We start from the raw sequence: 27,639 nt of genomic DNA on the forward strand, positions 1-27,639 counted from the left end.
TGGCGACATTATATATGGTGACATGTATAGGGACGGGTTGCGGGGTGCACCCTGCTGCCCTTGTTAAAAACAAACAAAAAATCAGGGGTTGCCGGGGTGTCCCCTGCATGTTCAATGTGATAATGTCTCTGCAAAAACCAGTGACTCTTCTGTCAGGAGACATTTTTGTGGGGACATTATTACATGGAACCCTTGATGGTTGATTCATAATAAGAACAATCCTGATAGGGTTATGGTAATGATTCACCTGAATGATTGGATCAATACAGGAGAAGTTGTGCGCAAATACCGTCTTTATGATCATGTAACCGCAATTCCTAAAAAAGCTGGAAGACCGCGACCCTACGTTTATAGGTCTCCCTGACACTAGGTACTCTATAAGGTTTTGTCTCAACGTTCTCTTCACAAAGGATCTATCGAGTATTAGGAATCAATCGGTCCAGGGGTCATCCTGGTGTACATTTTTTCAAATTGCCAGGTAGTATTACAAATCCTAAACATCTGTTAGTAAAGTGTTCTGGATTACTGAATCAACAAATCAAAATATTTGGTAAATCCGTGCCCTGTTTGGAAAGAGTGGATGGGAAGATGTTGTGGCTATTTATGTTGAATGGGGCCTCTACCCCCATGGTTTAGGCAGTGGTAAGATGCTTAAAACTCTGTAAAATTTGTTGATAATGGATGCTTTATGATTTCATTGGTTCTGTATATATAAGAGGATTATATCCGTCCTCTCGAGTTTTTTAAATTGATAATATGGAGTTATAGGATATTTTGGGGATTTTTTTTCTCTTTTAATTTAAAATAGATTGTAAAGGTTTGAAATGTGTTAAAGCAAATGCAATAAAATAATTTAAGAAAACAAGAAAAACTGCACGCGCGCCTCCGTGTGGATGCGCAGTAAGCTCCCGCGCAAAGTCTGCCTGCGTGCAGCGGAGCAATGTATACATCGGTGTCCCATGAGCACCCGCCACTTAGGTATATGAGGAGCTGGGGTGTGAGACACTGACACTTGTGCACAGCCACCTTCAGCACTTAGCTCCCCTCCAGGATCCACGGAACCGGCATACAGATGTTAATGGTTGCGCGGCACAGCAAGCATCGTGCATGCAACATCCAGCTGTTCCTGCGTACCCATAGTTCATGCCCCTTTTGTCAGCCCCACAGTGACCAGATAACACAATCAAGCTTAGGCTGTGCTGCTGTCTCCCAGGCCAGTGTGGCTGGGTGCTGTTTTTTTTTTTTTTTGCAGTCACTTTGTGTGATACACTGTACTGTCAGAGGAAATGGCACATGTTCTTGCAAATGAGAAATGGTAATTAACAGCATTCATATCACTGGTCGCATTGTTCTCTCATATCCACTTCTTGCCTGCAGTGCAGCCATTTATATTCAGAGCCATGCACATCATTTGCATCAATAGCAGCAGAGAAATCTAAATATAACTGTGGTTTATAGACCCTCTGAGATATTAATGCCATCAATAATGGCACGGGTGAGCGAAGGCGCGCTGCTAGTTTGAGAATGTGATCGCTTTGTGTGGGCGTGGGTATTTTTGCACCTGCATTGCCCACATCTGTGCATTCGGTCAGATTCTCACCTGTGATGCAGGAGATCCAGTGGCTGGGGCAGTTTTCTGTGCCAGAGGGAGGGAAGTGCTCCTTGTTTATGTTTATGTTTATATAGCGCTTTACGCCAAAGTGCTTGACTGGCGAATCACATTTCACTACTTTGCATGTGGCGGGCGAGTGGGAGGACTATTATTAACTTGAAGAAGGCCCAGAGAGGGTGGGGGAAGGGGCTGATCGCCCTCCAGCCCTTCCCATAGTTGAGATCACATCCTGAGAAGACCTCTCACAATGAAATTGTGGTTGACTGTGGCGTTAAGCACTCGTTCCAAGGGCTGGAATGGGTGGTAACGGCCCGGCGGCCCAAGGTAAAGATCACAAGCAAAGAAAGGGAAGAAGGAAGCAGCGGCAACGGGTGCAAGTGCCAACACTGGCACAATGAGGTAAGTGGGGAGGGGAGGACATCATTTAAAAAGGTGTCCGAGGGCAGGCGGGAAGATGGCTGCTGAGGGAATCGACCATCACGCGGCTTGGAACGCAGGCTGAGATCGCCAGTTTCAGCTTGCCTTCCTAGCCACCTGATTGTCTGACTCCCCCATGCAGGGTCCTAATGCTATTTGCTGTGCATGGAAGTACTTCTCATTATGCTTCACAGTAAGCAATGTTCTCAATTATGCATTTTGGCTAGGGTACACAATTTTAAAGTTACAGCAACAGTTGCAATGTCTTTATGCAGTTAAGGCTTGGCCAGAAAAGAGTCACTTAAGAGGGTTCAATGGAACATCATTGATTGATACGTTTCACTGGGAATGCTCTTCTGATCTCCACTTAAACAGGAAGTGTCCCACAGCGCCCCCTTCAGTTTGAAGGAATGGACGCCACACCCTATTCTTCCCTCTTGGATAAAACACTTCAAGATGGAGGCCTTACCATTGCTTGTGGCACAAACAGTTATTGTGATCTTTCTGGTCCGCTGACTACCCAAGCAGGTGCAGCACCATTTGCCAAAGGTCAACAGCCAAAGGTCCCAGAGAAAAAATGTCTGCCATAGAGTGGGATATCAGCAAATCCTTCGCCTCCCGAAGTACCCAGCATAAAGAGATGATTCGAGAGCAGGTGCTGACAGGAGTTTGGGAATATTAGGGTGTCAGTGATGCTGTGGTTATGCTGGAGTGATGATAGCGCCGAAAGTGTGTCAGAGGGGCAATGATGCCATGACTAATTTACGGAGATAAGCTTGCTGGCTGAGGACATGTTCTTCATTGGGGTCCAGTTCTATAGGAAGGTGGTTGGTCAGTGCTCTTCTGATGGCATTTGGACTCCATGGGAATTGCGCGCCAGAGTTTATACTTCCCTTTTCAGCCACCAGAGAGCAGAGGTGGAAATAACAGTGTGTCGTGTCTGTTTTCAGGCACAGTACTTGTTGATCCTGTCCCGGTGTGCTGCGTGATGGGAGTAGCTCTTCCAGGTGGAACGGAGAAGTATCCTCAGGCCAAGAATCTTGAAACAAAGCACATTATGGTGTGCCCACCCCACAACAGATAGCCAGCGGACAAACTCTGTGTTCTAGGGTGGGTAGCCAAGTCTCCTGGTTGTGGGGCAGGTACAGCCTAAAACCATGTCTATAATGTGTTTATTTGTGATATTGAGGGCTAGGGGAACCTTTGGAGACCTCTGAGAGAAGGAAAGTGGCACTCTTGGGTGTTGTGGCCGGCCTCAGGTTGATGCTGCAGCAAGTGTGGCACCTATGGTAATCCTGTGTTTGTGCATCACTAATGATATACTTTTAAGCAGGGTAGCAGGAAAGTGAGTGCGGTCATACTTTTCGTGTGCAGTGCTGTCATACTTCATGATATCTTGTTATTCTATTGGTAGATAGGGACACCACAGCCGATTGGCATGATGGGCTGTTGCGTACAATGGGTGGAGTAAAAGTGACACAAAGGGGATCATTCTGAGTTGGGCAGTAAGGGATACCGGCACCAGTAAGGAGACCGGTGCGGTAAATCCTTACCGCCCAATTCCGAGTTCCCTTAGCGGGAGCCGCAAAGAATGTATGGTCTGACCACACGTCCTTTACGGGTTCCGCTAAGGGACCAGGGCGCTAATAATGGACCTGCTATTCCCGGGCCCGTTATTAGTGCCTTCCCCATTCCCATTGAGCCCAATGGGGGCTCAAATGGGAATGGGGAATGGTTGGTTGAATGGGGATTTACCGGGTCCTCCAGGGTCGGAATGACCCGGTAAGTCCCCATTCAACCAGACCGGACCCGGTATTGGAGGCAGCCATGGCGCTAATAGCACCATGGCTCCCTCCAATCTCAGAATGAGGCCCAAAATCTTTGCTGTCTCAATTTCTTGCACTGATGCTGAAATGGAGTGGGGGCAATACATAGATCAAGTAGGAGGAGTCATGATGCTGCTATTAAGCGGAATAATAGTGATTCTTTGGTTCCATTGAAATGGGACTTGTGTTGAGTTTAAGTCAAAGTGACGAAGACGCTGTGGTTGCAGTAATGTGGTAATATTTACAATGTAAACTTGAGTAACACGTTTCAGACTAGGTAAGAGTGGTAAGGAGGCTGAGCTTAAGGAAGAACTATAGGTATGCAGAGTAAACGCCCACAATGCATTGCTTCAGTGAGCAGCAATGTTGTTTTTGTTATTATGACCCATTTCCGCATAACATGCGTATCAGCTGGAACGCAAGAAGGTTGCATGTCAAAATGCTATTATTTAGCGAGCAACTTCATCAGAGGGAGGGCGGGCATAGGGTCTTAGTGTGCTTATTTCTTTTATGAGCCCCTAGCTCCCACCTCTGCTCTATCTCCATTGACCCTTTTTTCCTCCACGCGTGCCTCCTCCATACATGGCCAGACTTTGTTACTCCCCTCTTTAGCTTCTGTTCCAAGCCTTTCATTGGCCACCGCCCTACCTCATAGGTCAGGCTGCACCCTAAGATGTCTGCACCACTCCAGGGCCGGTTGATGGTCACAGAGCCGACATTGACCCTCTACCTACAGTTATCCTTTAGGTGTTATTGCATCTCAAGTGCCTAGCAGGACTCACAGACACTGCAAATATGGCGCAACGCTAGAAAACATGGTGGTGGTATATTGATGTGAAGCCACACAAACAATTCAGATGTATTTTGCTTACCTTGACCTTTTACCTGAAACACGAGAACTGGCTCTTTTAGTCCTTGTGGATCATTACAAGGTAGGCGGTAAGGGGTTAACAGCGCCGGTAATGGTGCCGCAGCCGTCAACCCCTTACCACCCCATTACGAGGTCTGCTTGCAGGAACCCGCTAAGGACGCCTGTTTTAACAGACGTCCTTAGCAGGTCCCGCGAGCAGACCAGCATGCCCTAGGGGGGCTCGAATGGGAATGAGGATGTACCGGATCCGGGTTCCTTGAATGAGGAATCACCAGGCCCTCCAAGGTCGGAAAGGCCCAGTAATTCCTCATTCAAGGAACCCGGATCCAGTAAGCGGTAAGGGGGTAGCCATACCGCTAATAGCGGTATGGTTACCTCCTTCCTCGTAATAACCCCCCATGTCTTGGAATCCCTGTCTAGATTCACAGATGTGCACTTGATTAATATGATACCTGCCAGACCATCAACAATATTTCTGATAAGCAAATGAATATTGACCTCTGGATATGGCCCCAAGAGCTCCTCTGGGGTAGATTGCTTCCCAAAGAACGTGTTACTGTAGCTTGTGTTCCTTCTCAGGAACAGAACTCTCACAATGTTGGCTAGTTTTGGATCGCTAGGGGTGTGACGCTTAGAGAGGAGAGGATTCCAAACATGGACCCCTTACTCCATAATCCTAAAGAGGCAGCTGCGCCTCAGCTAGACCTCACTGGTGATGCCCAAGGCAGCAGAAACAGAATTGCCCCTATGGGTGGCATCGGACTGCCATGCACATGGCTGTCTCCTCTGGTGTGTTGCAGAGAGCTTAAACGTGATTGCGATCCTCTTTTCTGGCCCACATCTGCGGGACGCGCTATGTTAGTGTTCATTCTTGTCAGAGGATTTCTAACATTATTTGATAATATGTCTGTTTACATGTAATTTGGCTCATTGTCCGGGGTGACCGAGAGTGCACAGAGTGGAATCTGTAGGAGATGAGGACATGTGTGTTTCTCCCACCATGATGCATAATCTACTTTGGTTTCATGGCCCATGAAGTGTTGTTGGGACTGGGCACTGTTTGCAGGGGAAGCAATGGCCAGATATGTTTCCAGGGGTGCTTGGCAGCTGCAGGGCCTGAGAGGCAGGAATGGCTGGCATGAGCTCCGGCTGCCGCAGACGTGATGGCTGCCATCTCTGTTGGCGTGCTGCTCAACAGGGTGATTAATGGCAGGAAAAGTAGAGGAAAGCACTGGCTGTGGGCAAGTGTGGTTGGTAGAATGTGCTTACAGGAAACACTGCAGCTTCCAGAAGTGGCTGGCATAAGGTGTAACCTCTGGTGGGCTTTACTAGCCCAAGCAGTAGTTGCTTTCACGCCCACAAGCCCGTGGCACTGTTACTGATCATGAAATGTACTGTATTGTATGATACATTTCAGCGAGGTACCACATGGAAGGAAAGCTAGCAGCCTGCAGTAAGATGTTCATTGACCTTCTCATCGAATCGATTATACAGTTTCAAGCTGCAGGGATCCACACAGCGTCTGCCGCTGCAATACGATCATGAATCCGGTCGCAGGCACTTGACCTATCGGGGAAATAGTCTAGAAGTGTGATCATCACCAAAGCTGGAAGTAGAGTCTTCGCACTACTTCAGAATTGTACAGACTAGGTTGGTGTTACGCGAGGGAGTTCCAGAGGATGAAGCCTTGCACGCAAAGGGTTCTACCATCAAATGTCTTGATTCCATTTGGGCAGGTGGCTGTGTGGCAGATATTGATTGCAGATCTCGGGCACCTGGGAGGCTGATCATGTTGAGACCAACTTGACAGGGGTGTGAACTGCAGGGATTTAGGAACTGTGTATGATATGATATGATAGGTTATTTATAACGCGCTTAATACCCAGAGGTTTCTAAGAGCGAACCCAGGGATCGAACCTCTGGTGCTCCGTGTAGTCTTGCTTCCAAGGCGAGCACGCTGCCCCTGAGCTATCCTCCCGAGACAATGTAATCACATTTGTGTTTACATGTTAAAGATCCCCAGACAAAACCTTTTTCTTCTCTCCTTCCCTCTTTATGCTAACCCTCACCCTATATGCAAACCAAACCTACACTTCACCAACGATGCTTCCTTTCCTCTGTATTCACTTACCTTTGCTTCTCCTTCCTCTTTAAAATATTCCTCATTCAACCAATTGATTAAAAATTTAAAAAAATCGTCTTTTTAATTGACCATAGAATTATTTTGTTCTTTTATTCCTCTTACAAATTTCATGATAGCATACATAAGTCAATGGTATCTATTCATCTTGTGCCAAGGGTCGGATTCCTTCTTCCTAAGCCCAGATGGGTAACGTATGCCAATGATTTACCAAATCCCTAAAGTGATAAATAAATGTATCCGACCACAGTCTTCCACTGTGTTTACAACACCTGGAGGTCTGCCTAGAACATTCTGAAGAGAGGGCTCAAGGGTATTACAGAGAATGACAGAAATAGTCAAGCGGCAAAATAATCAAACCGACAAACCCTGGCATGTGACCTTGAGGTTTCATGGCTTAGGTGCCTAGTGACAAATTGGCCGTTTTGATGCGCGCTAAATCTTCCCGCTCCAGCGTCAACACGCGGCTTCAGAAATGTATCGCTTTTCTGTCTGCAACAGTTCAGTTGGCAACAAATAACTTGGAAAGCTGGCAGCGGGGATTGTCTCCGGGCCAAAGTGATTTAGGCAGATGTGTTCCTGGATAGCGCTGACAGCTTATGAGCTTATAATTTTTGTGTGATTTCAGATCAGCTCTCCGTGGCCAGCGTCAACAAGATGAAGCTGAGCCACAGGGACAATATATGGATCTCAGATTACAATGACATTGTGGGACGTTGGCGATTCCCTTAGGCGGAGCCGTCAGTGTGCACTTACATCGTTGATGCTTTTTTGGGGGGGCAGTGGTCGAAGTGGGCAGGAGGGCTTGGGGGCAGTGCTCCTCTACTTTTCTTTTTAAATGTTTTTACTCTTATCATAATAAACAAATAAATAAACAAACAGGGAAAAGAAGGAGAAACAGAAAGTGACTTTTGGAATATACAGGAGCAAAGTGTGTGGAGCAGTACTGAGATTGCGGGTGGGGCAAGTTAGTGAAGACCACGATTAAAAAAAATTGAAAAAAACATTTAAAAGGGCAAAATGTATCCTTAAAAAGCTTTTATTATTCACAATATATTTTGAAGGGGTATTTCATAAATAAAAGGGATTCCTCAAAATGACATAAAATATATTTGGTATTTTATAATTGCCATCAAAAATTCAGCACGGTAGTGGTGTTTCATAACAGCTTTGGGTTGTGCTCTATGGTCCTTATACTTACCTTGATACTTAAATGTGTGCTCCTCTAGTAATTTGCTTCCTTTCATTTAAGGAAAAACAGGCGGCGTAATGAAGATGACCCCAAAATTGGATGCACTTCAGAAATTATGATTGAGTGGTAATGAAGGAAACACATGCATGAATCGATGAAGTCCTCAGATTCGCGCCACCTGGTCTTTGGGTAGGCCCTGGCTGAGGATATAAGGCATTCAATCATCTGTGCTCTGAGGTGACGTGCAGGCCTGGGCCGGTACGGGCCTGAGGCAGTGTGGGCATGGGTTATGGGCAGTGATAGAACTGTGACTCCGGCGGAGGACAGAGTAGGAAGGAAGGGAGGAACGTGCAACACATTTTTCAAGGGTTGCAGTTATGCTTGTTGACAGCCAATTGAGTTGAAATAGATTTCAGTTTAGCTGTAACTGATATCCGGTCATTAAGTGGAGAAGTGTGCTTTAACTTCCTATATAACAGTTGCTTAATGGTGAAAAAGGTTGCAAAAAGTAGTGGAGCTGTTAACAGTAAAAAATAGAAGTAGTGGAACACGGCTCCTGACGGTTCTTGCTCACTTCGACCACTGGTTATGGGGCAAGCCTCGATGAGATGTGGGCCCAGGTGATGGTGAGGCCCTGTATGATGGTGCAAGCCTGGGTAGCGGTGTGGGCCTGAGTGACAAGGAGGGCTTGGGTAACACTGCGGGCTTAGGTGACATAATGGGCCTGTGTGACGGTGCAGGCCTGGCTGACGGTGCAGGCCTGGTTCACGGTGTGGGCCTGGGTGACATTGCGGGCCTGGCTGACAGGGCAGGCTTGGATGACTGTGTGGGCCTGGGTAATATTGCGGGCCTGGGTGATGTTGTGGGCATGGGTGACATTGGGCCTCATTCTATGTTTGCCAGTTTGAAAACAAGGGTGCCGGTAATTTTACCGGCACTATTGTTTCCGGACCAGCGAACTGCGGATTTGCTTGCCGGAGCCGTTGTGTCCGACAGGGCTGACCCTGCCGGGCACAGCGGCCACGGTAGGCAGATCTGTCATGAAAGCACTGGCACCGTAAACAACAGTACCAGTGCTTCCGTGGTCCGCATTCCCCTATGGGAATGGGGACTTACATTTTACCGGCACCTGACGTCCCGGGACGCCCGGGTTGTAATCCTCTGGTGTAACCAGGAAGTCAGGCGCCAGTAAATAATTATGGGTCCGCGGCAACCTGCCGGTAACACCGCCACGGTTACTGCTGGACCCGTAATGAGGCCCATTGTCTTGGAGAACAGGGGTCTCAAGGTTAAGCGACTATTTATTCATTCAACTTTTACAGTCAATCGGGTCCAATGGGATTGCAATGGGAAAATGCAGCTATAGAATTTTGAGTTGTATACGAATTGTTCGTTTTACAACTGTTCGAATTACAATTGACCTTTTCACAATTGACCGAATTGTGAAGGTCAATTGTAACATATATGTGGGGGGAAACCCCCCACAACCCCCCACCTAAAGCCAAACCAATATAATTGTCTTCCCTCCCTTGTCTTTTCGCGCCTAGAAACACTTGTGCACAGGCACGTTATAAATGACTTATCTTATCATTCGGACCCATATCCTATTATCATATCATATAATTTGTGCATATGGACAGGTCAGGCACAGCACATGGAAACAGCAAAGACATATGTTGATTACTAACCTGAATGCTCCCGGAAAGCTCTTGTTCGTTTAGGCAATAGCGCCTTCGTAAACCTTAGGACACAACCATACAAAACAACTAGAATTCTTTTTAAGTGTTGCCACCCAAAAAACAGGAAGAGAATTGCACTGTCCTTGCAAAGACATTTCAGATTTAAGTAAAGAATATGCAAAGTAGGGAACTACTGATAATGCACATTGCTGAAGGAAATAGGGAAATAACCGATAGACAAGAGTCTTCTCAATATAGCACCGTTTTTTGGACTTCACATCATCATCATCGTCATCACCGTAAAATTTATTTTGGTGAGTAGTACCACATAAATTCACACACAATAAAGCACTGTATATAATAAAAATATGATATACTAGCATAAATCCTAAAACAATTAATATCATCAAAGATTCAACGATTAAAACGCAGTCCTCCAGTAATTGGCCAGCATTGACATGAATTGCCCAAAGTACCTACAAGCACCAGACTATCTAATTTAAATCATCCATCTCTGGATATCTTTGCCCAGCCTCTTTTCAATGGAATCCAGTTTTGTTGAGATTTTGGAAAAGAGTGGAAGACTCTTTAATGTATGCACAATTCTAAGACACTGCAACACTGTGATCAATATCCCTGTGGGCACTGATCGTGAAATAGATGTGCCTTTTTAATTACATGTTGATATAAATGTAATATCTGTCTATTTTTTAACCCTATAATGAGCAATCTGTGTTGTTGACGATTGTTCTTCTTTATTGTAGTGGGTTTACATTTCACGGCGCAAAGTGCTCTTTTACGAGGTTCATCATTCATTATAAACTTAATAAATAAATAAATAAATAGTCAATTGTCTGGAATTATATTTAGACATATTTGGAAACTTATGTGCTCGCCTGTAATGACTTTGTATGGCCTTCGCCATACGCGTGTACATTATTTTCCAACACATATGCTCTGCATCGTGTGGCATTGGTAAAATTAGCTGTGCCATAATTAAATGATTACCTCATTTCGAATTACAAAATGAGTTTGAGGGTTCTCATTTATTTCTTCATTTGTATTTTTAAATATGCAAATAAGATGATCCTTTCCATTCACTAGTGTTGAAGATTTTAGGAGAAGTTAACACTCTGGAAAACACAGTTAAGATCAGTCCAAAGTGCATGCAGTGATCATCACATGCAGTGTTCGAGTGTGTGAAAGTGAGGGAACATTGCAGAATTAGGGAATTAGTGGCTAATAAAAGTAAGTGTTATAGTGGAACAATGATCTGTTCAAGATTCATGAAAATGCTTATAATATGCCTTTACCCCTAGAACCTTAATCACAGACTGAGTTACATCCCAGCTGCCACCTCTTTTTACATTTTTTACGCCTTACTTTTCTCCAACCCCACCACTGCCCTCCCCTCATAGTATTGTAGTGGAAAAATAAAAAAAATGCATTGTGATCACTGCTGTGCATAAATGCTCACACAGCTGTGGCCAATAGTGGCTGCCATGGACAGACATGGCGGCTGTCATTACTTGGGATCCCGGTGAATGGGGTCTCCTTTTTGGCGGTAAACAAAAACAGTCGGTATCAACGGAGACCTCAGCCTCTTCACAAGCATCACAGTCTGATCTGTGCAGAGACACAGGTGAACTTGCTCTAGCAAGCAGGGAAAAAGAGAGAGTATATGCCCGCACCGTCTCTGTCCAGTTCATCCACATCAAAATGGCAGCAAAGGCAGAGGAATATGCAAAGAGCTGGTCTGATGGATACTTCACCACCTCCGAGCCGTTTTCCAGCCGGATCCAAACGAATGGCTTTGTGTTTGCTTTCAGGTCTCAAAACACATCCTATATTTGATGTAGTATATAGTTTAGCAATTATTTTCTAATCACAGCAGGAATCAAACATGCTACTAAAATATACATGGAAAGAGCTGCACTCAGCCCATCACTTGTTCCCAGTGGAAATATGCTTGCAAAATTATAGTGTTAACAAGACCACTGATCGATTGTCCCAGAGATAAGGAGTTTACGGTGTGTCCAATGAGCCGGCTGCACGCCACATCAATTGATTTGGATGACTACAGGTAGAAAAAACAACTTTGCAAAGAACTGTATGAATGAATGGCACTGGTAAACTCCTATAGAGCTTGCGTGTTGAAGGACCAGATTGACACTAAAATTGACTTGTAAGATGAGTACTTTACACACTGAGGCCCGATTCATGGAATTATCTGTGTGGAAAATCGCAACTTTGCGTGCCAAAACGCACGCAAAATCCTGTTTGTCGATTCATGCAATCGACTGTGCTGGACATTTTTGTACTTTGTGTGGACTTCACGCAGGCTCTGCACGTCACTGCGAGAGGCAGAGTGCCTTGTGCGAGACACCAGGCAGAGCGTGGGCATGGCTTGCGCAGAGGGCAGGGTAGGGAGCGGAACACGAAAAATTTGAAAGAACAAGGGAAAATGTGGGCATTACGAAAGACGACCCGCAGGCAGTATATCACATGCTCACTATTGCACGGAACAATACATATTCATGGATCAGAACGTGCAACCTCTCAGCGGGGGAAATGGCCACACAAAGCCCTCATTCTATCCGCCACCCGAAATCAGGCATACAGGCACTTGCGCATAGGATTCACTGCGCAGAGGTAATATTGGATGTCGGATTTAGGGGTGTGTGTATGCAGCCAGGGTTCCAAACTAACCCGGGGTGCACATATACGCAGTGTAGCGAAGTTCAGGAATGGCTTACGGGGGGTTCGCCCACAGATTTTTACCCGAGTTACGATAAATCATACGCATGTTGCTGGGGTGGTAGTAACAGTTACGGGGGACACCAGGCAGGGTCCCCGAGATGCAGGACTGGTTAAATGGTGCATGTATTAGTTGTGCACATTTTTCCTTCCCCATGAATCGGCCCCATAATGTTTAAAACAACATGAAAAAACCTTCTACCTGAATATGAGTGCAAAATGGGCCATTTCATCTAAGCCACACATGCCACAGCACCACCCAGTAGCAATCCCTGTGAGCCCATCTGCAGTTCAGAGCCACTGAGAAATCCATTGCAGATTCACCAAGTAGGTGTTCAATGGGAAACAACTCTCCCATGACTGCACCAATTGTTTTTGTTGTTGATAGAAGCATCATCTTTTTGGGACTTTATTGCCATACATATGTGGAAGCGTAATTGCACTTGGGAATGTGCAAAAGGCTTTTGAGCATTTGCAATTGTTAATGCGCATATGCAGATTGCACATGCACAAAATTAATCTGTGCTGCCGCAAATGTGAGGTAATAAGCCCACAGGTGTGAAACAATGTAGTATAACAAATGCAATTACTTGTTAGTAACATTATCACCAGACAGTGGAAAGTTTTATGAACATCAGTTATTACAAAAAGACATTTTTCAAAGCAAAACAGTAAAAAACATATATGTCATACATAACATGTATGGCAAAGACTTGATAAAACAGGAGGAGTCTGGGGTTATTCCATCCAGTAGTTGCTAAAATATTTGACAGAGAAGGGGGTGTCCCCTTTTCCACAAATTATAGCTATATCTCCCATGTTGCTTTGCAGCAGAGAGGCTGACAGGCTTTTCAGAAATGAGATAGCAGCAATTTTTTTCCAAAATTCTATTGCCAATAACTATTGACTTGCTGAATGGATTTGAATGAAATTCCCCAAACAATGTTTTGTCAAGGCCCCTCTCCCCTGACCCCCGAATACTGCAAATGTTGGAAACATTACTTTATAAAAATGAAAATGTTATTAAGAAAACAAAAAACTACAGTTTCACAGTTTTTCCCCATTCATTTTCCCAAAGAGAAAAAGTGCAGTTTTTTAACAGCCGTAGCGTGAAAACTGCTTGGCAGATTTGGACCAAACAAGAAACAACTTGGGTTCAAAGTGTTGACTTAAAGTCTTCAAATCCAGTCGTTTCTAATATAAATGACAGAGAAGAGTGTGCCCCTGTTCCTTAAAATCTTTATATTGGCCTTGGTGCTTTTAACAGCCGTGAGGCTGAGCGAGGCTAATATCTTTTGACTTGCTGGATGGAATTCATTAGAAAATTAATGCGTTGTTAATAAAACATAAAAACGTTATTTTCAGCCTACTCGCATTCATTTTCCATAGAGAAAAAGTGCAATTTTTGAGAAGCCGTAGCTTAAAAACCGCTGTGCAGATTTGGATAAAATGAGAAACAATGGGCACAAAGCGTTGACTTAATTTCCTTGCCTGGTTTGGGGTAGATCCATCCAGTATTGTTTAAAATGTTCAACAGAGAACGGCGCACCCCTGCTCCTTAAAACCTATACATCAGTCTTGGTGCTTTGCAGCAGAGAGGCTGAGAGAGGAAAGCTCTCTCAGTCTCTCTGCTGCAAAGCACCAAGACTGATGTAAAGGCACCAAGACTGATGCACCAAGACACTGGATGGATTTACCCCAAACCAGTCAAGGAAATTAAGTCAGCGCTTTGTGCCCATTGTTTCTCATTTTGTCCAAATCTGCAAAGTGGTTTTAAGCTACGGCTTCTCAAAAACTGCACTTTTTCTCAATGGAAAAATGAATGTGACAACACATTAATTTTCTAATGAATTCCATCCAGCAAGTCAAGGGTTATTAGCCTCGCTCAGCCTCATGGCTGTAAAAAGCACCAAGGCCAATATAACACTTTTGACATGCCGGATGGATTTGGATAAAATTCTTTAAGCAAAAGGTTTGTCAAAAAACATAAAAACACAGTTTCCATCCTACTCCCAATCATTTTCCCGTAGAGAGAAAGTGCAGTTTTTGAACAGCTGTAGCACGAAAAACGCTGGCCAGATTTGGACCAAACTTATGAATGAGCTCCCCCCCCACGTCCCAAGACCTTACAGGCTCTAATAACATTCTGAATATCAGAAAGAGACTCAACATTCTTCTGTTTATGTAGTGACTCCTTGGGGAACACGGATTGTTTTGAACTACAGCACTTAGAGGGCCTGGCCATAGGTGGTATATAAATAGCAATAGCAATCACATCAGGCTAGAGGTCGGGAGTAGGAAAGAAGACACCATGTGGAGTTGGGGATTTGGGGGTGGATTAAGGGAGTCAGTTATATTTTTGGTTTATCGGGAGGAGACTGCGTTAATCTCACTAGATTACAGCGGCAACGCGGCAAGAGGCGCTCAGAAAAATGTGCATCACACAAAGCGATAAGTGATATGGGGGTAAAGGGAGAAGTTTAGAGAGGGGAAAGGCAATTGCTATTTGTGACAGGACCTGGGAAAAAGAAGGGCGGCACATGTTGAGTGCTTGTGAGGATGTGGAAGATGTTTTAATTCACAGCTATTTTTCCCGTTATCCCGTGAATCAGCGAACCACCCCTTTACTGCAGGAATTTCTGTTATTGGAAATGATTACTGTGAAAATGTTTCCAGGAATAAGGAGCTAGAAAGAAGGTTTAACATCTACAGTGCCTACATCCACTGAGCAGGGGGAGATGGGTTTTTGCTAACAAATTAATGGTGTGACATGACCAGTGGTTATGGTTAGTGGGCCCAAAAGAAAGATATAGGTGCAACATGTATAGAAGCTGTGGCCCGAAGGTCATAGCTACTGAGACCTCAAGAAACTATGCAAGATGTTCACCCATGGCCACTGGCCATGGCTGAAAGCCATGGGTAGTGATCTCAAAAGAAAAATATTGGCACAACATTTACAGTGGCCACAGCAAAGGGCCGTGGCTAGTGCTTGTGGGCCAGGAGGACACTATGGTATAGAAAAACCCTTGATATTTGGAGAAAAAACATTTGTTAAGAGAGAGGTAAGGTGATCAGATTTAATGCAACAAAACCCTTGAAATAATTCAGCACCAGCATTTCAATGAAGTCCACCTTGGAGAAGAAAATGTATTACACAAACTAAACATTGATAGTGGGTAATGGCCAAGTGAGAACCAGGGAGAAGAAAAGCAACTGAGGGGACCATGTAAAGTACAGGGGAGCTCTTGGTGAGTACCTGTGAGGACAGTGGAGACATTTGGATTGTCTTGATCTATTGGGGGAATACCAGGGAATCCCACAGGCACGGGTAGTTCAATGACAGTGTATGTGTAGTTTGTTGCTCTTGTCAGGGGAATATCAGGGGAATCACGTGGGAATGGGGAGAGAGGGTGAAATACAAAAAGTAATGTTATGCCTGCAGGGATAGCAACTTCTAGGCAGGGGGCAATGGGTCTCGGTGCCAAAGTCCATGGCTAGTGGGCCCCAAAGAAACCTATCGGTTCAACATGTACAGTGTCTATGGCAGAAGGCAATGGCTAGTGCGCTCATAAGAAACCTTTTTCTGTAACATGTATTGTGTCCAAGGCTGCAGGGCGTTCCCACTGGTCATGGCTGAAGGCCATGGCAGTGGGCCCCAAAGAAACCTATTGACCTATAGCAGCAAACAGTCTTGATCATCTACCTAAATATCTAGCAACATTTCTGTCAAGATTTCATCGAAATCAATTTTTAAGGTTACGGTTGAATGCATACAAAACTAAAGAAATCTTACGAAACAGACAAGACAAAGTGCCTCATTACGACCCAGGCGTTAACGATGGCGCTATTACCGCCATGGTTGACGCGGGTACCTTACCGATTACGCCATGGTGAATGGCAAAATTACCACCCCATTCCAAGGTTGGCGGGGCGGTAATTCCCCATTCACCATTGGCCTTTCCCCATTCCCATTTTTGCCCCCATAGGGTTCAATGGAAATGGGGAAGGCGGTAATTACGGTACCGCAAATTGCGGTACCGTAATTGCCTCCAAGGTCCCTTTGCGGGTCCCGTCCTTAACGGCTGGTAAAACCAGCGCTGGTGCTGGTAATCCCTTACCGCCCCTCGGAATTGGGCGGTAAGGGATTACCAGCACCAGTGCCCTTAACGGTACCGGAAATCCCTTACTGCTCGGGTCGTAATGAGGCCCAAAGAAACTGCTGATAATGTCTGTAGGTTCTGCAGAAGTCTGTAGGTTCTGCAGAAGTGCGGTAGAGTCCTTAAAACGTTTGATCACAGACTGTCTGGAGCTATCACATCTAAGATCTCTGTTTCCGGGTAAATTTGCTCCACTGAATGGAAACATGGAGAAGTGGTGGTATCATGTGCTATCGAGTAACCACGTTCCTCTGACATGTGCTGTCATAGATTTTTTTAGACAAGATCCTTTCGACAGCATCAACCACAGCTGCTTAGTCGAACTACATAAATAGCTCTTGGAGGCTGATGATATTTCAATGCTTGGAGTGGTTGGCCTAGCTTGTTTTTGGTTTGATAGCAGCTGACTACAGTATTTCCATGATGGCTTCTATTGTTTTACTACTACTTCAGCTGAACTTGTTTCTGTCTCTTTTCTCCTTTATGTTGTTTTTTATGTACTCCAACTCCAAAAAGATTCTTCTAACTAAGTTGCGATTATGCCCAAAAAATGATTACAACGATGCTGTGAATTGTAATTAAAGTTTGTGTTCAAACTATATGTTACAAGTAAAATAAAAATAATAAAAAAATCAAATTGTCGCAATATGTAGAGTGACCATGGCCAAAGCCCATGGCTAGTGGGCTCAGAAGAAACCTATTGCTGTAACATGTACAGTGTCCATGGCCAAAGTCTGTGGACAATGGCTACGGCTGAAGGCCATTTCTAGTGGACCCCAAAGAGACCTATTGGTGCAACATGTAAAGTGGCCATGGCTGAAGGCTGTGGCTAGTGGGCCCCAAAGAAACCTATTGATGCAACATGTACAGTGGCCATGGCTGAAGGCCATGGATACTGGGCCCCAGAGAAAATGTATAACAAAATCCTTGAAATTCAGTGAAACAACTTTAGTTAGGAGAGTGTTAAGATGATCAGATTTAACATGAACAATACATAGCAACAAAACATTTGAAATTCAGTGAAAAACACTTGATTAAGAGAGAGTGAAGGTGGTCAGATTTAACGCAATAAAACCCCTGGAATTCAGTAATTGCATTTCGAACAAGTCCACCTTAACCATGCGCCCCCTGTTGCACAGCGTATGGCCACAATGATAACATCACATATGACATCACTGATGACATCACTGGTGACATCATAATCATACATAACATTAGTGATGACATCACTGATGGTGTCACTAATTACACCATGCATGACATCACTGATGTCACCTGTTTGATTAATTATGTTTTGAAATATGACAACTCACATATGCACACGTATTTCATACTTACAGAGTACAATGTATTACGCCTTTGTTTCTTCAAATGTAACGCACAGTATAGTATTTCGTATAAAGTAAACTTCAAATTCTTAGATTATATAATATGAAAATGCACACGGGCACATACTTTATTTTGTATGTGATTATTTGTTATAAAACTTTACAAAAGAATGTGTTCATGTAATATTATTACAGGGAGTAGAATTGTAATTTTAAATGTGAACATTGAGTATTTTCATAATCATTACTATTAAACATGTTTCTATGTCTATCTATTCTTATTTTTGTTAGCACTACATGCCCTTATTATATTATGTTTAAAATACCTGAAATAGATGTAGTATAATCAGGTACTTTCTCTACAATTAAGTATTGTAATAGTTTACTAATACAGACATGTCTTCTTGTGTTTCTTTGGGGCAAAAACTGCTGCATCGGGGAGAATCCCAACTGCTGCTAATTGGGTCCAATCATGTTTCCATGTGTTGCTTGAGTTTGGGTGAGATTGGGTGGATATCTCGAAAAGGTAGTAACATATAATAATGGTATTATCCAAAATTGTGTTTTCTTTGACTTTAACGAGGGATTTCCAATTTGGAAACCAGGCTCTTTTTGCAGATCATTTTAATAGTTTGCACGGATAGCCATAATCTTGTAACTTCAAATCGGGGATTTAGCCGGATTTGTAAAGTCTTGTTTAAAGGAACAGTTACATTGCATCCATAGAAATTACTATAAGGCAAATTGTAAAGACATGATTTTAGGTGCTGACTCGCATAATAAAGAATTGAGGTTAGTGGCTTTACAGTACAATGTGGTATGTAATTTTCCTTCCTTGTGACAAGTCAAAATGTCTAGAAACAGTGTTTGATCCTTGTTATCTGACATGGTAAACTCCCAATTGGGGTTAAGTGAATCTTGCCAATTTTGAAATTCATTCAAGGTAGATATTTTCCCTTTGCAGATGATGAAGATATTGTCAAAGGATCATTTTCACCACAATATATTGCCTTAAAATAAGCTGTTTTTTAAAAATATATTTCTCCTTTAAATCTGACATATAGATATTTGCTAGGTGGGTGCAAATAGGGCCCCTATTCCTGTGCCTTTCATTTGCCAGAAGGTCTCATCACCAAGACAATTGAAACATTTTGTCTGTGAGCCTTCCCCCGTCATGTGAGACACCTGAGAATGGCCTTCCGCCTTCCATAATGACTACTATACGAATCTGGCTGGTTCTATGGCAGTAAGGCTTTTGCAACAGAATCCATTCACATATAATGAGGACTTCCTGTGGATGAGAAAACCCTGCGCTGTCTCCACAATGTGATCTATGTTGCACATTATCTACACCGCCTTAGAACTCTGATTGAAGCCGTGTGGGAGTGATTGAGTGGGAACATTTAGCCAGTGCTTTGTGAAATGAATTGCTGTAATTTGTGTTGGGTGTGCAGAGGCGCCATCATCACTTAAGAGATAGTTCTCAGTTAATTGCCACAGTGGCTGTTCTTTCAGAGCTTTTCAGAAGATTGAAAGTGTAGAAGCCACCCATGACTCACGGATGTACTCTCTCCACGTGCATCGCCCATGGAGTTCTGAGTTATCTGAAAAGAGACATAAAGAGTATTACAGAAATCCAAATAAATCAAACACTTTCTAAAAAATGCAATCCAGTCCTGTGATACCTGCCCTTCATCCCAGGGCTATAACAACTAAAATATGTCCTGCAGTGCGTTCCCTTTTCCCCTGAATGATGAATTTGAATGACCCAAAAATTCAGAAAACAGATCTGGAGTGCCCCAATAATGCGATTGATTCTGAGTGACAACTGAATATTCACCCCAAACCAAAAGTAGCAACGCCGTCAGTGTCACAGTGTCATAGCCAGAGGTATTAGAGAAGCATGTGAAAGAGCAGCTTAGCAATAATGACGCAAAATGCAAGAACATGATTTTGACAGCACCAAAATACTGAGAAATAAACAAGATTTGAATGGGAGTTTCTAGGAACCAGATATAATGATAGGTTATGATACGATAGGTTATTTGTAACACGCTTAATACCCAGAGGTTTCTAAGCACGGACCCGGGGATCTAACATGTGGTGCTCTGTGTCGTCTTGCTTTCAAGGCATGCACATTGCCCCTGAGCTATCCTCCCAAGAGCTCAGGTGGATATCTCAGGGGCCTCTATTAAGCTAAATGTGATGAAACAATGTGGGTCTCGTGGGTATTGCGTGGGTGGCAGGGTGCTATAGCTCCATTATCTCCTATTTTTTTTTTTTGGTTGGGTGTATTACCTCTTTTTAGGGAGTAAAAGCGGCTTGTCCATCGTTTATCTCAAGGGCGGGCACACACCTCCAGGCACTTTCATGGGCACCGTTAAGATGCACAGAGCTGGGGCACTTCCACTGTTCGCCAACAACAATCTCGCATCTTTTGAGATATATATATATATAGAGAGCTTGTATACTATCTTGAAATGGATGACCATAGAGTGGATGAGAGCATAATAGCCCTATATCTATGTCTACAGCCTGAACGTGATCAAGCGGTGTGTGTACGAGTATTGTACTCCCTGTTTTATAAATTAGGGTGTAAAAATATTTTTTTAGGGAATAAAATTGTAAGTCTAATTCCCAATGTGAGTTTTTTATAATGAAGTGCAAATATGTTTTACATGGAAACGGAATTTCTATTGTAACATTTATGTCTTTGCTCCTAGTTATTTAGACTGATTAAAAGATACATGCTTATTTCTTATGATCGGGCAGTAATAGCAGTAGTTTCTTCCTGTGATACCACGTGCACTACTGATTCACACATATCCATTGAGCTGTGTGAGTGAAAGCCGAAGCCGTACAAATAACTTAGTACTAAAAACATAAATGAGTAATGACCTATTTATTTGAACGAAAATAGTAGGTATTTTAGTATATGTATGGTAAATAATAGGTGGCGGGTGCAGTGAGGGTATAAATTAGGGTAGGTGTGCTGAGGGAGGTGCGGGTGGACTCCCCTCGCTTTATAAAAAAAAAAGTTAAAAAAGCAAGAAGTTATTTTCGTTTTTCGGTATAAAGAATGAGGTCGTTTCTCAAATTCTTTTTTTTTTCTAAATTATCACGGATATCCAGTGAAAGCAGGGCCCCACAGTCCTAAGTGTCAGATTCACAATTTTTGTTGGGACTGTTTCTAATCCCTATTTTTATTTTATGGGAGTATTTGCTTATTTATAGGGAGTGAAAGTGACTGATGCACTCACTATCTGTAGAGCTGTGTGTATGTATATATGTGCCCGTAAGTCATCAACAAGGAACAAAGGGGGAGAAATAATAACACTCCTTCATCTCCGCCCAGCCCTTGGGTACTGCAATTTCATCATTCACAGTTTGCAATCTGCTATCAGTCTCAAATTACATCAAAGGGGCGTCATCCCAGTGAGAGATTTGCATGCGATGCACCCATTCATGAAAAACAAGAAACACACATTGAAAATACGAACCCCCATTGGCAGGCCTTGCCGTGAGACTCTCTATGATCATGCACACTTTCCTTTCCCCTTCTGCTTGGAAAGAAATACTTTAAAGGTTTCACAGGACAACTATTTTCTCACTTATATAGTCGCCAAAAGATGCTTTAAATCTGGTCTGTGGGGGCCCGTTGCCATGGTTTGATACGGCGATGGGATGGCAAACTGGCATCAGCTCTATCTGTAACCTTTGCCTCTCCAGAGAAGATCTGGCATTCAACTGTGAGGGGTCATGGGAGTTGTAGTCCAAAACATCTGGTGAGTTGCTGGTTGCAGACCCCTGCAATAGTACAATCCAATAAGTTTTGATTGGATTTGAGGGCGTCCACAACAAGTCTTTATGCGACACATTTAAATACAAGTAATTTCAATTGGGAATGTGCTGCACATGTTGTGTGTTTGTCATTCTGAAAACCTGGCTGGATTTTACAGTTCATTGGTGCAAAAAGCCCATGGCAAGCCATAAGAAGGAAGAGTTTAGAGGGCAGCCAGAAGAGGATGACGAGTGTCTCCTGCCATCATGGATGGAGAGAGGTGCTTTGTGTTTGAAAGTCGTATTACACCGTGTTCCATCATAGCCCGGCAGTTTACAGCCATAATAATCTTATAATCGGATAGCTATGACATCAGAGCCTTCTGATTAGAATACATTTGGCTAGTTCTGACATCATTACATTGTACATGGGAGATTCTATTTCACTTCTGTCCAAAGACGAAGTTTACTTTAACAAATGTTCTTCTTGCCCCTGTGCTCATACCTCGGCCCATATCTATCCCTGCTCATTGCCTGCGGCTCGTCTCGTACCAAATCCCACCCCTTCCCAGAGGCCCATCCCAGCTCTAGACCCATCCTGCCCCGAGACAATTCCCCAAGCAAACTCCATCCTTGGGCCAAGGTCCATTCATGCTGCCAGGCCCTTCCCGCCCCGTTCCAATGGCCCCTGCCCACTCCAAGGGTCTTATTTCCATGAAGCCGACCCTCAACCCAACACTGATCCCCACACCAAAGCCCTTCCATATTATAAAGCAAATGCCCACCACCAGGCACACCATTGGCCCGAGGCCTATCCCTGCCCTGACGTACAGAGCCATCCCGATCCTAAGGCCCATTTCTCCACTTCGCTTGAGTTAGAGCTAGGAAAGCATTTTAAAGCTAGTTCATCTAGAACGTTCCAAAGTTAAATTTGTTCCCACTGCATTGCAATTTGGAATAAGCATATTGGAACTTTTGAGATTTTTTGACTTTTAATATTTTGTGAATTATAAAGAATAGCATACTCCCAAATGTATATTCTAAGCACATGATATAGTAGCCTTTTAATGTATAGTTTGGAATATATTAGTCTGTTTAGATATATAAGTGATTCGATGTATAATTTTCGATATAAAGACTGTATCCCATAAATATATTGTCACGTGAGGTGGGTCTGTTATGCAGCAGGGGCATCAGACTAACGCTAGGTGACATGCAGCAGGTAAGCACCAGGGGGCGCCAGAGTGACTTCACAAGCATCAACCCTAGGCCTGTTGCAAGGGAGAAAAGTGATGATATGGTCATCATTGTCTAAGGAGGCATTCATCCTCACACCAGTCATGCGAGGGCACTGTTTCAATGTATGCTGATGCCAGAGGGCACACTTGTCAATTGTTAACCGTGTGGTTCTTCTCCAACAGGAACTTTTTACAATGGAATGCAAATTCAAGGAGTCTGTTTTTGAAAACTACTACGTCATCTACTCATCGATGTTGTACAGACAGCAGGAGTCTGGTCGGGCGTGGTTCCTGGGGCTCAACAAAGAAGGACAAGTCATGAAGGGCAACAGAGTCAAGAAAACGAAACCAGCAGCTCATTTTCTACCCAAGCCATTGGAAGGTGAGAAGCGGGTGTCACTGCGCAGCCGCTGTCAGAGGCCGGGTTGAAAAGGCGTTGTAACTGGGCGCTTAGCAACAGCAAATTAAAGAAGAGTTGACGGTTTACTTAAAATATTACTGAAGTTGGTGGGACTGCTTCTGTATTTGCATATGTTTAAGAAGTTTTGACAAGTTATACGACCATGGACTCACACACCCAAGAGAGGACTGATCCATGACCAGTGCTGGAAATGGACAACATCTACTGGGGGAACTCCCCCACTCTCCCCCTTCGCATACATGTGGGGAGGGGTGCCAGGTTGGGGGATCAGGGTGTCACTGAAGTGGGTGGAACTGAGGGGCACAGTGAGGTGTCGAATAATGTGCGTGCCTTGAATTTAGGATACTGGGCTCGAGTCTACACAGAACGGTGCTCTTCTTGGCGACAACAATAATTGGTCTGCATGCTGGCAGTAGGTGATGCAAAGTGTCAGCAGAAGGTGGAGGGTGTGGGTGAAAGAAAGGATAGGTACTGCCTTACCAATCCTTAGGCATCAAGGACATTGGTCCTCATTAGGAGTGTGGCGGCCGCGGAATGAACGGGGCCGGTAAGGGACCGGCACCGTTCATTCCGGGCCGCCACATTACGAGGTCTGCAGCGGGTCCCACTCTGGACGCTTAGCCAGGCCAGATGTTCAGAGCAGGACCCGCTAGCAGACCAGGATGCTAACAACGGGCCCGTCATTAACGGGCCCGTTGTTAGCATCCTGGTCATTCCCATTGAGCCCTATGGGGGCTCAAATGGGAATGGGGAATAGTTTTTTTCGGAGCCCAGAAAAGGGCAATTGCTGTGTCCGCCAAGGTCGGCATGGCCCGGTTATTGCCCTTTTCTGGGTTGTTCTGGAAAAAAATTACCGGCGGCAGCCATGCCCTTAATAAGGGCACGGCTAACGCCTGCCTCGTAACGAGGCCCATTGACCCTCACCTGGTTCAGGGGTGGAGAGGGGTCCCTGATGATATTCCAGGGTTTGTTATATGGCCCTTGCTTTGCGGATAGGGCTTTCCAATGACTGCACAGTAGACATTATTTGTGTGGTGATAGTGCAGGTTGGAGACAGTATGCTGATCAAAAGCTAGTTTAGTTAGCAGTGTGCCATCTTCCCAATCATGTGCATGATTGTGCCGTATATACCACCACACTGGTACCCACGTTTGCACAGTCTTCCCTCTTCACAGTTTCCTCCATGGAGTCGGTCCTCCTGCATGGAGAAATCCCACACTTTAGATGTGTGTGGTGGGCTAAGACTAACATACATAGCGGTGGTGCGGTGGTGGTGTGGCAACCAAATGTAATGATCTTGCACCTTCACATCTAACAGAGTGTGTGCAGCGAGGCTATGCAGAGTCACGTGGCTCTCTGGCAGCGGCTTGATCACTCGCTGTCATTGCCCATTCTGTCCTCTGTGTCTCAGACATTGCCCTCCTCAGCACTGGTGTGTCCACAAAGAGCTTTTCCGAGCCGTGCATTGGTCTGGGAGGTAGTGGTATCTATGTACATGTCACGTGCGGACACTGGAAGTATAGCTCAGTGGTGACACGCTCATCTTGGAAGCAAGACGACGCAGAGCAACATAGGTTCGAATCCCGAGTCCACACTTAGAAATCTCTTTGGTATTAAGCGTGTTATAAAAAAACAACTACAATGATAATAATACAATCATCATTAGATCACTACTATTCAGTGGAAACTGGAGGAGATGAGAACATTAAGAACTACCGCTCCTCTTCACCGTGCGTTGTTTCAACCTGTCCTTGTGTTTTGTCGTTCTATCCACCCTGCCCCAGATAAATGAGACCTTCTCCTTGATCATGTGATTATGCTGCAACACCTGTACATATATGACTACATATTGAAAACTAGAGGGACGAGCGCTGGACAGTGCTAACTGTGATATTGCTGAACACAAAGGGCCTCATCACGAGTTACGCAATAACCCTGGTGGTATTACCGCTGGGGCTATTAGCCCAACCGCCAAACCCCCCGACGCTATTAGCGCCAGATCACGAGTTTGGTGGAAGTCAGGTGGAACGGTAAATCCCCATTGGGCCCATTCCCCATTGGGCCCAATGGGGAATGTTTGGCGCTATTACCACCAGCGGTAATAGCGCGAAAATCAGCAAAATTGCAGTGGATTTACCCCCAGCTCAGAGCTGGTGGTAAATCCGCCAAGCCCGTGATTTGGCAGACCCTTAAATACGGCAGTAATAGCGTTACCGCTCCATTTAAGGGTTACCGCCAAACTTGTGATGAGGCAAAGTATTAAACACAATTCTGACATCTCCATTGCACGAAGCTACTGTTGTTTCCCGTATAAAACCCCACAAGATGTAAGCCTTTCCCCAATCCTTACCAAGACTAGTCTGTATATGTCACTGCAATTCTGGACTCCTTCAGTATATTAAACATAAAAGTCAGTTACACCCAGTACATCTACACCCAAGCCATACCCGAAGCCCAATCCAACAAAGGTAGAATTCATTATACCCAGTCACCGATCTAAGCAGGATATCACTCATGGGTGGTTTAACGATACGCACCTTGATGGTTTTACACCACGCCTAACCTCGACTGCTTAATTACTTGGATTCACCATAGCAACGCTCTCTCCTGCCAACAAAATATCAACATGAAGGCCCAACCACTTGGTACCGGCTATGTCCTTCCATCCAAGGACTTCAGGACCACAGGCCCAGCCCTGTTAATTTCCCACATCAAGAGGGGAAATGCCCTCCTCACCAGCGTTCCGGCAAAAAGCCGTGCAGGGGAATGCACAGGAGAGTGGGGGCAAATAGAGTGAGATTACAGTGATTAACATGAGTAGTCGGGCCATTTAGAATAGATAGGCAACCTAAGGAGCAAGTGGGCCAATGAGGCGGGGGGGGGCAGCACAACACCAGGAAAAGGATGGCCCCTGTAGCCCGCCAGACTACAGTGGACAGATGTCATGCCAGGGCCGGTGTGGCAGGACATTAAGGACGCGTGGGATTTGGGCGTGTTGGTAAGGGTGAAGGCGTAGCTAATGAGTGCAAAGAGGGCACATGTCAGGTGCGTCTTTAGTGAACCACTGGAAAAAAAGAAATGCACCTGCAAACTCAAATCTGTACAACCTTTTTTTCAAACTTACTAAACATGTTAGCATTTTCTGGCCACATGGAAGTTTACAATTTTGGAACGGTCAGTTAATATTTAGGAAAGTTACATGACATTAAAGAATGTGGAGTCTTCATTAAAACATATGTAAATACAAACCTTGAAATTGTCGTTTGGGGATATACATCATTATGGTTACAAACGAGTAATGTTAGGGAGAGTTTTGAAAAATGAACGAGCCGCAAGTCCAGTCCCAGTGTGCATGATGTACTTAGTGATTCAATCATACAACTCTTTCATCCGCAAGTCCAGTCCCAGTGTCCATGATGTACTTAGTGATTCAATCATACAACTCTTTCATCCGCAAGTCCAGTCCCAGTGTCCATGATGTACTTAGTGAATCAATCATACACCTCTTACATCAGCAAGTCCAGTCCCAGTGTGCATGATGTACTTAGTGATTCAATCATACAACTCTTTTATCCGCAAGTCCAGTCCCAGTGTCCATGATGTACTTATTGATTCAATCATACAACTCTTTCATCCGCAAGTCCAGTCCCAGTGTCCATGATGTACTTAGTGATTCAATCATACAACTCGTTCATCCGCAAGTCCAGTCCCAGTGTCCATGATGTACTTAGTGAATCAATCATACAACGCTTTCATCTGCAAGTCCATTCTCAGTGTGCATGATGTACTTAGTGAATCAATCATACACCTCTTTCATCAGCAAGTCCAGTCCCAGTGTGCATGATGTACTTAGTAATTCAATCATACAACTCTTTCATCCGCAAGTCCAGTCCCAGTGTCCATGATGTAGTTAGTGATTCAATCATGCAACTCTTTCATCAGCAAGTCCAGTCCCAGTGTGCATGATGTACTTAGTAATTCAATCATGCACCTCTTTCATCAGCAAGTCCAGTCCCAGTGTGCATGATGCACTTAGTGATTTAACCAGACATCCCTTTCATCACAGAGGTATTTGCCAAATGTGATCTGTGGTCAGTCTTATGATCCCAAAATGCTCTTTGATTTAAACAGCTATGAACCTTCACTGGTGCCATGTCCCCTTTAGGGATATTGCAAAAGGGTACTGTAGGCATGTGTCAGACTCGCCATCTTGGAACGATA

At 44.4% G+C, this 27,639-nt stretch overlaps 1 protein-coding gene across 3 annotated transcripts in view; it reads left to right on the forward strand.

The window, feature by feature from the left end:
• FGF14 (fibroblast growth factor 14) overlaps positions 1-27,639 on the forward strand; it is a 1,600,952-nt gene that overhangs the window by 1,551,202 nt on the left and 22,111 nt on the right. For all 3 annotated transcript variants that reach the window (XM_069636997.1, XM_069636999.1, XM_069636998.1), the window contains exon 4: positions 23,181-23,379. In XM_069636997.1, the coding sequence (XP_069493098.1) occupies positions 23,181-23,379 (199 nt within the window). The remainder of the gene's footprint in view (positions 1-23,180; positions 23,380-27,639) is intronic.

This window comes from Ambystoma mexicanum, chromosome 7p (genome assembly GCF_040938575.1).
Source record: "Ambystoma mexicanum isolate Mex_15411 chromosome 7p, UKY_AmexF1_1, whole genome shotgun sequence".
In the NCBI taxonomy this organism is placed as follows: Eukaryota; Metazoa; Chordata; class Amphibia; order Caudata; family Ambystomatidae; genus Ambystoma; species Ambystoma mexicanum.